The sequence below is a fragment of the Salvelinus fontinalis genome, chromosome 2 (genome assembly GCF_029448725.1).
Source record: "Salvelinus fontinalis isolate EN_2023a chromosome 2, ASM2944872v1, whole genome shotgun sequence".
Taxonomy (NCBI): Eukaryota; Metazoa; Chordata; class Actinopteri; order Salmoniformes; family Salmonidae; genus Salvelinus; species Salvelinus fontinalis.
This window is the reverse complement of record NC_074666.1, coordinates 92,987,648-93,000,272: the sequence shown is the minus strand read 5'-3', so window position 1 is coordinate 93,000,272 and position 12,625 is coordinate 92,987,648. Positions and strand designations below refer to the sequence as shown.

The following is a 12,625-nucleotide window of genomic DNA, read 5'->3' as shown; positions in this document are numbered from 1 at the left end:
CTTGTTAACAAACTATAGTTTTGGCATGTCGGTTAGGACATCTGCTTTGTGCATGACACAAGTCATTTTTCCAACAATTGTTTACAGCCAGATTTTTCACTTATAATTCACTCTATCACAATTCCAGTGAGTTAGAAGTTTGCATACACTAAGTTGACTGTGCCTTTAAACAGCTTGGAAAATTCCAGAAAATGATATAATTGCTTTAAAAGCTTCTGATAGGCTAATTGATATCATTTGAGTCAATTGGAGGTGTACCTGTGGATGTATTTCAAGGCCTGCCTTCAAACTCAGTGCCTCTTTGCTTGACATCATGGGAAATTCAAAAGAAATCAGCCAAGACCTCAGACAAAAAATTGTAGACCTCCACAAGTCTGGTTCATCTTTGGGAACAATTTCCAAACACCTGAAGGTACCACATTCATCTGTACAAACAATAGTACGCAAGTATAAACACCATGGGACCACGCAGCCGTCATACCGCTCAGGAAGGAGACACGTTTTGCCTCCTAGAGATTAATGTACTGTGGTGCGAAAAGTGCAAATCAATCCCAGAACAACAGCAAAGGACCTTGTGAAGATGCTGGAGGAAACAGGTACAAAAGTATCTATATCCACAGTAAGGAGCCACTGCTCCAAAATCGCCATAAAAAAGCCAGACTACGGTTTGCAACTGCACATGGGGACAACGATCATACTTTTTGGAGAAATGTCCCCTGGTGTAATGAAACAAAAATAGAACTGTTTGGCCATACTGACCATCGTTATGTTTGGAGGAAAAAGGGGGAAGCTTGCAAGCCGAAGAACACCATCCCTACTGTGAAGCACAGGGGTGGCAGCATCATGTTGTGGGGGTTCTTTGCTGCAGGAGGGACTGGTGCACTTAGATGGCAAAATAGATGGCATCATGAGGGAGGAAAGTTATGTGGATATATTGAAGCAACTTCTCAAGACATCAGTCAGGAAGTTAAAGCTTGGTCGCAAATGGGTCTTCCAAATTCACAATGACCCCAAGCATGATTCCAAAGTTGTGGCAAAATGGCTTAAAGACAACAAAGTCAAGATATTGGAGTGGCCATCACAAAGCCCTGACCTCAATCCTATAGAAAATGTGTGGGCAGAACTGAAAAAGTGTGTGCGAGCAAGGAGTCCTACAAACCTGACTTGGTTACACCAGCTCTGTCAGGAGGAATGGGCCACAATTCATCCAACTTATTGTGGGAAGCTTGTGGAAGGCTACCCGAAACATTTAAATTGTTTAAAGGCAATGCTACCAAATACTAATTGAGTGTATGTAAACTTCTGACCAACTGGGAATGTGATGAAAGAAATAAAAGCTGAAATAAATCATTCTCTCAACTATTATTCTGACATTTCACATTCTTAAAATAAAGTGGTGATCCTAACTGACCTAAGACAGGGAATTTGTACTAGGATTAAATGTCAGGAATTGTGAAAAATTGAGTTTAAATGTATTTGGCTAAGGTGTATGTAAACTTCCGACTTCAACTATATGTATATATAAATATACATAATATGTAAATCACATAAGGCTTCATAATTTATCAAAGTCATGTTAACTGACTGCTGTTTTCTCATAGAACAAAACGTATAAGATCTCCTAAGCCTGTGTTTACCTCAGACCTTATTTTAAGTGTTTATTCCAAAACCCTATTCTTTCCCCATTCATGTTTCCCATAGGGATGGTTGAACGAACCAGAGGTAACTCATGTCCGGTTTTAAGAACTACTCTATAGGTTAGACGGTTTTGATTCAGCAGTTTTTTTCTTCCGTTTCTTACCAGGCAACTACTGTACATTGAGCTACTGTACCACGAGAGTTAGAATTTCTGTTTTCAAGCCAGAGGATGAGTCAGAATCGTATTTCACTGTTTGTTTTACACAAATAATTGTACGTTCAGTTATAAATCTGACAATTGTTTATTTTGTATTAAAAGTATTGACAATGGGTTTACTGTTGCTTCATGGGTTGTATACTCAGGGCTCCAGAGTGGTGAGGCAGTCTAAAGCACTGCATCTTAGTGCAAGAGATGTCACTACAGTCCCTGGTTCGAATCCAGTCTGTATCACATCCGGCTGTGATTGGGAGTCCCTTAGGGCGGTACACAATTGGCCCGGGTTTGGCCGGGGTAAGCCGTCATTGTAAATAAGAATTTGTTCTTAACTAATTTGCCTAGTTAAGTAAAGGTTAAACGTAAAACAAATACTGTGACTGTCACCTTGATATTGGCTAGGTAGCTACTTCCCACGCTGTCGCCGGACAGTAGTGCTTGTCAAGAGGGAGCCAAGGGCCCTGTGTCCTGGTGTTGTTACCTTTCATTTCCTCCCCATTGAGTAGTAGATTGTATGTATCAAGGTGACATCTAGATGGTAGTTAATATTAGCTATGCCTTCTCAACAACTCTATCATCGAGGCAGGTCCTACAAGCCCTAGTTTTGTCGCACCTGGACTACTGTTCAGTCGTGTGGTCAGGTGCCACAAAGAGGGACTTCGGGAAATTACATTTGGCTCAGAACAGGGCATTACGGCTGGCCTTTGGATGTACACAGAGAGCTAACATGAATAATATGCATGTCCATCTCTCACTGACTTGCCTAGTTAAATAAATGTTAAATAAATGGCTCAAAGTAGAGGAGAGATTGACTTCATCACTACTTGTTCTTCTTCCACCTCCATGGGTGGAATGTTATTAATAGTTTTCATAATTATTGTCACGACTTCCGCTGAAGTTGGCTCCCCTGCCTGTTCGGGCGGTGCTCGGCGGTCGTCGTCACCGTCCTACTAGCCGCCACCGATCCCTTTTTCGTTTGTCTGTTTGTTTTGTCTTATTAGTTTCACCTGTGTTTCTGTTGTTTTCGGTTAATGAGCTTCCCTATATTTAGTAGGTAGACCCGCCCTTGTTTTGTGCAGGATTGTCTTTATTTTGTTACGTGTGTGCATTGTAGGCTGAGGTGTATTTTCTTTCTTTCACTTGACACCCTGTGGTTTTGGGGTTGTCACGTTACATGTCGGCGCCCTGTATTTGTTGGGCTTATATTTTATGTGTGCCTTATTAAAGAGCACTATAACCCCAGTGGAACTCTCTCTGCTTCTGATTCCTGCACCCACCTAGTCCCGCGTGACAATTATTCAACATTATTTCAAAAGACCCGCAAAAAATCTGGTGTTTCTATGTCAAATGGTTTGGTTATATTTCAGTCTTCTGTGGCGTAAATAAAGCGTAATATTGGGATACAAACAAAAAATTGAACACAAACTCAAAATGTAATACATTTAAACTCTATATCTGACATGGTAAAGGTGTCTTCTTTTTTTAAAGCCCATAACCATGTGTGTGAGGTGTATACTTTTGTTTCAAATGTGTTTAAGACTACCAAGAAACACTCTGTGTGAACCTGATTTAGCCCACTACAGTAAAAGGTTTTAAGGTAGTTAATCGGTGTGGAAACATTGCTTTTACCTGTCCAGTTCGCTCATGTCAGTTGAGATGAAGGAAAGGAGACAAGGAGTGGAAGTCCATGTAGAATGTTGATATGCCCCCCCCCCAGGAGTTGTTGGATGTCCTGAGATGGCTGTCTGTTTAGTGCTGCATGCTTGATGTCAGCCTCATATTTTATATATTTCTTAATTCCATTATTTTACTTTTTAGATTTGCGTGTATCGTTAGATATTACTGCACTGTTGGACGTAGGAACACAAGCATTTCACTACACCCACAATAACATCTGCTAAATATGTGTATGCGACCAATAAAATTAGATTTGATGAACCCTTATTGGGAGGTGGTTAACTAGTCTGTATATTCCACTGATTCATATGGATACCAGTCCATACATTGGCTGTAAAAGTGGGTAAAAACAGACAAGCATATAACTGTAGCTATGTGGTCTTGACTTGAGTGTGTTTCAGCAGGGTGAGGTCAGAGAGATGCTTCCAGGTCAGTATTTTTCTGAACTCATAAAATCCTTTACACAATCTGATGGGATGGATGTTCAACCCCATTAAAATGACCATTAGGTCTATATAGAACCTTTAAGTTAAGACCTCACAGATCTGTTCATGGCAAAGCAGTTCAAATAATGACATTAATTGATTCTTGAAGAATACAACTTATAAATCATGAGCCTCATCTTGAGGCTCATGATTGACAGTATTCATAAAGAGTAGGAGAGCTGATCTAGGATCAGTTTAGCCTTTTAGATCATAATGAATCAGATTACATGGAGAGGGGGGACCTGATCCTAGGTCAGCACTCCTCTGAGACACTGTCTTTATGAATAAAGGACAAGGAGTCAACAGGACCAAGAAACCGAACACTATTGTAAAGTCTAGTTACAGCACGTGCTTGCTGCCATCTGGTGGAAGATACCAATAAAACACTTTATTATCAGGGTGGGGAGACGCCTGAGCTGAAACAGAAAGTAAAGTTGTTCTTTTTTACAGGATCCATTTTGAGACGACAGAGCAGAAAACACTATATGGAGAGAAGTAAACAATAAAGTAAGTCTTTCTGAACAATAATCTATTCTAAAGTACAGAGTAAAATAATGACTACCTGGAATGAGATATTACTAGTTAGTAGAACTGCTACTTCAGCTGAGTTGCTCAACGATAGAGGTGCGGTGATGTGTGTGTTCCACAGTCAATGCGTGAGTTGGCAGCTCTGTAAACAAGCCTACAAACCCAAAAGTTTTATTTGCGAATGTTAATTTATATGCCTCAAACATTAAACTCTTAAAATATTTGATGATTAGTTGAATCATGTGTGTAAGTGCTGGTCGAGAACAAATGGATTGAGAACCCATAAAATAAACATTCAAACCTATAATTGAAAAGCTCCTGCGCCATCTTTACCAGACAACACCTAACACATAGCCTGACTGATTAGTTTCCATTTTGAAAACTGCGGTCTGTCTTGCCACAGCAATGAGAACCGCGGCACATTGAAGCAAATGATTGGTATAGCTACGTACGGGATCAAGGGGATTGGATGCATGTTTTAAAGAATACATTTATTTCTATAGGAGGGACAATTAATATGACAATATTTTTGTTAGGGCGTATGGGCAGCTTTATGGGCTCCCGAGTGGCGGCCATGATTGGGAGTCCCATAGGGTGGCACAATTGACCCAGCGTCGTCCGGGGTAGGCCGTCATTGTAAATAAGAATTTGTTTTTAAATGACTTGCCTAGTAAAATAAATATGAGATTTAATTATTTATTTCGTCTGATAAGTGGAACAATTCTCCTTCTTACCAATGGTCTAAAATATAGGATAATTACTGTCTTGTCAGCAACAACACTACTGTTATTCTCCACACCTATTGTATTATTCTACTTCTTCCCAGTGTTGCCAGTGTACAGTAATCACATATTTGAAGTCTGATCGGCCAACTTGTGTCTTTGAAAATTAATGATATGAGGCTATGTATTATTGAAGCCATTCATGGACAGTTTCAGGAACCATATATCATCTCACTCCAAGCATGACTAAAACATGACTAAATCTGGTTTCAAGTAAACTTTTAGCTAAAAATAATTGTAAAAATATGTCTTGAAGGACAAAAAAAAACTACCTGAAGCAAGTTTCAGTACAATGTCATGAGTTACTGCTGTCGTATGCAACTGACTGTTAGCGCCACACTCTGGTTACTGTTGTTACATAAAGGGGTGACAACGTGACAGCTGTTGAAGGTGAAAATAACAAAGTATATGTACTTTTTCCACATTTTGTAGTTTCCCCCCCCCCCCTTTCCTGCAATGTTCTATAGTTTACCACCCAACAGTAGGTGGCATGCACCATTGAAGAATAAGAATATAGACTAAAGCAAAGAGAACATTATAGAGTAAACAAAACTAATGTTCAAGTGCTTCTACTTCAGCCCAGTTAAAGTGGAACTGGGATGAGGAAGTGAATCACCAGGCCTATGTGGCGATGTTACAAGTAAAATGGTTGGAAGATCTTTAGCTTTTTTCTTTCAATTTATTATGTTATTTGAGCGGTTGTGATATTTTGTTTGATTATTTGTTGTCCCATGTGTCAGATACAGTTGAAGTCGGAAGTTTACATACACTTAGGTTGGAGTCATTAAAACTCGTTTTTCAACCACTCCACAAATTTCTTGTTAACAAACTATAGTTTTGGCAAGTCGGTTAGGACATCTGCTTTGTGCATGACACAAGTCATTTTTCCAACAATTGTTTACAGACAGATTTTTCACTTATAATTCACTGTATCACAATTCCATAAGGTCAGAAGTTTACATACACTAAGTTGACTGTGCCTTTAAACAGCTTGGAAAATTCCAGAAAATTATGTCATGGCTTTAGAAGCTTCTGATAGGCTAATTTACATCATTTGAGTCAATTGGAGGTGTACCTGTGGATGAATTTCAAGGCCTGCCTTCAAACTCAGTGCCTCTTTGCTTGACATCATGGGAAAATCAAAAGAAATCAGCCAAGACCTCCGAAAAATAATTGTAGACCTCCACAAGTCTGGTTCATCCTTGGGAGCAATTTCCAAACGCCTGAAGGTACCACGTTCATTTGTACAAACAATAGTACGCAAGTATAAAGTACCATGGGACCACGCAGCCGTCATACCGCTCAGGAAGGAGACGCGTTCTGTCTCCTAGAGATGAACGTACTGTGGTGCGAAAAGTGCAAATCAATCCTAGAACAACAGCAAAGGACCTTGTGAAGATGCTGGAGGAAACAGGTAGAAAAGTATCTATATCCACTGTAAAACGAGTCCTATATCAACATAACCTGAAAGGCCGCTCAGCAAGGAAGAAGCCACTGCTCCAAAACCGCCATAAAAAAGCCAGACTACGGTTTGCAACTGCACATGGGGACAAAGATTGTAATTTTTGGAGAAATGTCCTCTGGTCTGATGAAACAAAAATAGAACTGTTTGGCCATAATGACCATCGTTATGTTTAGAGGAAAAAGGATGAGGCTTGCAAGCCGAAGAACACCATCCCTACTGTGAAGCACGGGGATGGCAGCATCATGTTGTGGGGTTGCTTTGCTGCAGGAGGGACTGGTGCACTTCACAAAATAGATGACATCATGAGGACGGAAAAGGATGTGGATATATTAAAGCAACTTCTCAAGACATCAGTCAGGAAGTTAAAGCTTGGTCGCAAATGGGTTTTCAAATGGACAATGGCCCCAAGCATACTTCCAAAGTTGTGGCAAAATGGCTTAAGGACAACAAAGTCAAGGTATTGGAGTGGCCATCACAAAGCCCTGAACTTAATCCCATAGAAAACTTGTGGGTAGAACTGAAAAAGCGTGTGCGAGCAAGGAGGCCTACAAACCTGACTCCGTTACACCAGCTCTGTCAGGAGGAATGGGCCAAAATTCACCCAACTTATTGTGGGAAGCTTGTGGAAGGCTACCCAAAATGTTTAAATTGTTTAAAGGCAATGCTACCAAATACTAATTGAGTGTATGTAAACTTCTGACCCACTGGGAATGTGATGAAAGAAATAAAAGCTGAAATAAATCATTCTCTACTATTATTCTGACATTTCACATTCTTCAAATAAAGTGGTGATCCTAACTGACCTAAAAAAGGGAATTCTTACAAGAATTAAATGTCAGGAATTGTGAAAAATTGAATTTAAATGTATTTGGCTAAGGTGTATGTAAATTTCCGACTTCAACTGTACATTTTTTTTTAAATGTCACACTCTCATGTTTAATCCGGTGATGAATGTAATGTGACTATGTTGTGGGTTTTAGTTCTGCTGATCTGTACCCTATGTGTCTCGACAATCAGTCTGCTTGGTGAGGAGGAAATTCTGTAGATAGAGGAAGTGGGCACTGCCTCTGAAAAGATGGGCATATATTTTAATGCTTTGTGTAATGTATTTTATCTATTGAAATATATTTTTGATATATTTTTAAATGTAGTTTCATTGTGATTTATTCTGTTTTCCAGAATCTCCAACCAAACTCAGAGACCAGTCTCTCCAGTAACCAGTCATCTGTCCATGAAGAGTGACTTCTCTATGGACCATCCTGTTAATTTGAGTGATGGATCAGGAACCTTTGACCCCAGGTAAGTTACTGGTCAGAATTCATTAGTCCTCAACATACACAACACTGCAAACTTCTGGCCACTTAAAAATCTATTCAGTTTGACCCCAATAAGTTAACATATGGCCATATCTGAAAATGTCTGCTAATAGTAGACGTTAATCTGTTCTGGCCTTGTTATAGATACAAATTGTCTTAATGATGCAACAGATAAAAGCATTTTATGGTTAAGTTCTATGATTTTGAACTTTATAAAGTTATATTGTTCATATTGTTTCGTGATTATAATTGCTCTGTGGACATTTAATAACTATTCCAGAGGTGTCAAAAGGACTCAGAGACCAGTCTCTCCAGTAACCAGTCATCTGTCCATGAAGAGTGACTTCTCTATGGACCATCCTGTTAATTTGAGGGATGGAACAGGAACCTTTGACCCCAGGTAAGTTACTGGTCAGCATTGATGATATTACTGTTGAATAGAATCATTTTCTATATTTGTTTTATGTAGAACAACGCAACATGCCACAATTTCAAAGATTTCACTGAGTTACAGTTTATTTATGGAAATCAGTCAATTGAATTAAATTCATTAGGCCCTAATCTATGGATTTCACATGACTGGGAATCCAGATATGCATCTGTTGGTCACAGATACCTTAAAGAAAAGGTAGGAGCGTGGATCAGAACCAGTCAGTATCTGTAGTGACCACCATTTTCCTCATGCAGTGCGACACATCTCCTTCACATAGAGTTAATCAGGCTGTTGATTGTGGCCTGTGGAATGTTGTCCCACGCCTCTTCAATGGCTGTGCGAAGTTGCTGGATATTGTCGGGAACTGGAACGTGTCATACACGTCGATCCAGAGCATCCCAAACATGCTCAATGGGTGACTTGTCTGGTGAGTATGCAGGCCATGGAAGAACTGGGACATTTTCAGCTTCCAGTGATTGTGTACAGATCCTTGTGACATGGGGCCCTGCATTATCATGCTGAAACATGAGGTTATGGCGGCGAATGAATGGCATGACAATGGGTCTCAGGATCTCGTCACGGTTTCTCTGTGCATTCAAATTGCCATAGATACAATCCAATTGTGTTTGTTGTCTGTAGCTTATGCCTGACCATACCATAACCCCACCGCCACCATGGGGCACTCTGTTCACAACGGTGACATCAGTAAACCGCTCGACTATACAACGTCGTACACGTGGTCTGCGGTTGTGAGGCCGGTTAGACATACTGCCAAATTTTCAAAAATTATGTTGGAGGCAGCTTATGGTAGAGAAATTAACATTCAATTCTCTGGCAACAACTCTGGGAGAAATAAGCTTTTTGTGCGTATGGAACATTTCTGGGATCTTTTATTTCAGCTCATGAAACATGGGACCAACACTACATGTTGCGTTTCTATTTATGTTCAGTGTAGTATATTTTAATATATTTAATTATATTTGTAATGTATTTGAATGTTTCATGGTGATATATTTTTTATGGGCATATATTTTAATGCTTTGTGTAATGTATTTTATCTATTGAAATATATTTTTGATATATTTTTAAATGTAGTTTCATTGTGATTTATTCTGTTTTCCAGAATCTCCAACCAAACTCAGAGACCAGTCTCTCCAGTAACCAGTCATCTGTCCATGAAGAGTGACTTCTCTATGGACCATCCTGTTAATTTGAGTGATGGAACAGGTACCTTTGACCCCAGGTAAGTTACTGGTCAGAATTCATTAGTCCTCAACATACACAACACTGCAAACTTCTGGCCACTTAAAAATCTATTCACTTTGACCCCAATAAGTTAACATATGGCCATATCTGAAAATGTCTGCTAATAGTAGACGTTAATCTGTTCTGGCCTTGTTATAGATACAAATTGTCTTAATGATGCAACAGATAAAAGCATTTTATGGTTAAGTTCTATGATTTTGAACTTTATAAAGTGATATTGTTCATATTGTTTTGTGATTATAATTGCTCTGTGGACATTTAATAACTATTCCAGAGGTGTCAAAAGGACTCCGAGACCAGTCTCTCCAGTAACCAGTCATCTGTCCATGAAGAGTGACTTCTCTATGGACCATCCTGTTAATTTGAGGGATGGAACAGGAACCTTTGATCCCAGGTAAGTTACTGGTCAGCATTGATGATATTACTGTTGAATAGAATCATTTTCTATATTTTTTTTATGTGAGTATATAAAGCATCTGCTAATGATCAGTGCTTTATTATACTGAACAAAAATAGAACAACGCAACATGCCACAATTTCAAAGATTTCACTGAGTTACAGTTTATTTATGGAAATCAGTCAATTGAATTAAATTCATTAGGCCCTAATCTATGGATTTCACATGACTGGGAATCCAGATATGCATCTGTTGGTCACAGATACCTTAAAGAAAAGGTAGGAGCGTGGATCAGAACCAGTCAGTATCTGTAGTGACCACCATTTTCCTCATGCAGTGCGACACATCTCCTTCACATAGAGTTAATCAGGCTGTTGATTGTGGCCTGTGGAATGTTGTCCCACGCCTCTTCAATGGCTGTGCGAAGTTGCTGGATATTGTCGGGAACTGGAACGTGTCATACACGTCGATCCAGAGCATCCCAAACATGCTCAATGGGTGACTTGTCTGGTGAGTATGCAGGCCATGGAAGAACTGGGACATTTTCAGCTTCCAGTGATTGTGTACAGATCCTTGTGACATGGGGCCCTGCATTATCATGCTGAAACATGAGGTTATGGCGGCGAATGAATGGCATGACAATGGGTCTCAGGATCTCGTCACGGTTTCTCTGTGCATTCAAATTGCCATAGATACAATCCAATTGTGTTTGTTGTCTGTAGCTTATGCCTGACCATACCATAACCCCACCGCCACCATGGGGCACTCTGTTCACAACGGTGACATCAGTAAACCGCTCGACTATACAACGTCGTACACGTGGTCTGCGGTTGTGAGGCCGGTTAGACATACTGCCAAATTTTCAAAAATTATGTTGGAGGCAGCTTATGGTAGAGAAATGAACATTCAATTCTCTGGCAACAACTCTGGGAGAAATAAGCTTTTTGTGCGTATAGAACATTTCTGGGATCTTTTATTTCAGCTCATGAAACATGGGACCAACACTCTACATGTGGCGTTTATATTTATGTTCAGTGTAGTATATTTGAATATATTTAATTATATTTGTAATGTATTTGAATGTTTCATGGTGATATATTTTTTATGGGCATATATTTTAATGCTTTGTGTAATGTATTTTATCTATTGAAATATATTTTTGATATATTTTTAAATGTAGTTTCATTGTGATTTATTCTGTTTTCCAGAATCTCCAACCAAACTCAGAGACCAGTCTCTCCAGTAACCAGTCATCTGTCCATGAAGAGTGACTTCTCTATGGACCATCCTGTTAATTTGAGGGATGGAACAGGAACCTTTGACCCCAGGTAAGTTACTGGTCAGAATTTATTAGTCCTCAACATACACAACACTGCAAACTTCTGGCCACTTAAAAATCTATTCAGTTTGACCCCAATAAGTTAACATATGGCCATATCTGAAAATGTCTGCTAATAGTAGACATTAATCTGTTCTGGCCTTGTTATAGATACAAATTGTCTTAATGATGCAACAGATAAAAGCATTTTATGGTTAAGTTCTATGATTTTGAACTTTATAAAGTGATATTGTTCATATTGTTTTGTGATTATAATTGCTCTGTGGACATTTAATAACTATTCCAGAGGTGTCAAAAGGACTCCGAGACCAGTCTCTCCAGTAACCAGTCATCTGTCCATGAAGAGTGACTTCTCTATGGACCATCCTGTTAATTTGAGGGATGGAACAGGAACCTTTGACCCCAGGTAAGTTACTGGTCAGCATTGATGATATTACTGTTGAATAGAATCATTTTCTATATTTGTTTTATGTAGAACAACGCAACATGCCACAATTTCAAAGATTTCACTGAGTTACAGTTTATTTATGGAAATCAGTCAATTGAAATAAACAAATTAGGCCCTAATCTATGGATTTCACATGACTGGGATTACAGATATGCATCTGTTGGTCACAGATACCTTAAAGAAAAGGTAGGAGCGTGGATCAGAACCAGTCAGTATCTGTAGTGACCACCATTTTCCTCATGCAGTGCGACACATCTCCTTCACATAGAGTTAATCAGGCTGTTGATTGTGGCCTGTGGAATGTTGTCCCACGCCTCTTCAATGGCTGTGCGAAGTTGCTGGATATTGTCGGGAACTGGAACACGCTGTCATACACGTCGATCCAGAGCATCCCAAACATGCTCAATGGGTGACATGTCTGGTAAGTATGCAGGCCATGGAAGAACTGGGACATTTTCAGCTTCCAGTGATTGTGTACAGAGACATGGGGCCCTGCATTATCATGCTGAAACATGAGGTTATGGCGGCGAATGAATGGCATGACAATGGGTCTCAGGATCTCGTCACGGTTTCTCTGTGCATTCAAATTGCCATAGATACAATCCAATTGTGTTTGTTGTCTGTAGCTTATGCCTGA

At 39.5% G+C, this 12,625-nt stretch overlaps 1 protein-coding gene across 2 annotated transcripts in view; it reads left to right on the top strand.

Moving 5' to 3' along the window:
- Window positions 1-12,625, top strand: part of LOC129831838 (protein NLRC3-like) — a 42,979-nt gene that overhangs the window by 4,840 nt on the left and 25,514 nt on the right. The window contains exons 2-8 of one of the 2 annotated variants that reach the window (XM_055895336.1): window positions 4,465-4,521; window positions 7,969-8,088; window positions 8,386-8,505; window positions 9,662-9,781; window positions 10,079-10,198; window positions 11,410-11,529; window positions 11,827-11,946. In XM_055895336.1, coding sequence (XP_055751311.1) covers window positions 8,021-8,088; window positions 8,386-8,505; window positions 9,662-9,781; window positions 10,079-10,198; window positions 11,410-11,529; window positions 11,827-11,946 — 668 coding nt within the window. In that variant the 5' untranslated portion in view covers window positions 4,465-4,521; window positions 7,969-8,020. Of the gene's footprint in view, window positions 1-4,464; window positions 4,522-4,935; window positions 5,166-7,968; window positions 8,089-8,385; window positions 8,506-9,661; window positions 9,782-10,078; window positions 10,199-11,409; window positions 11,530-11,826; window positions 11,947-12,625 lie in introns of those variants that run through there. The other variant, XM_055895344.1, reaches the window with a different exon arrangement.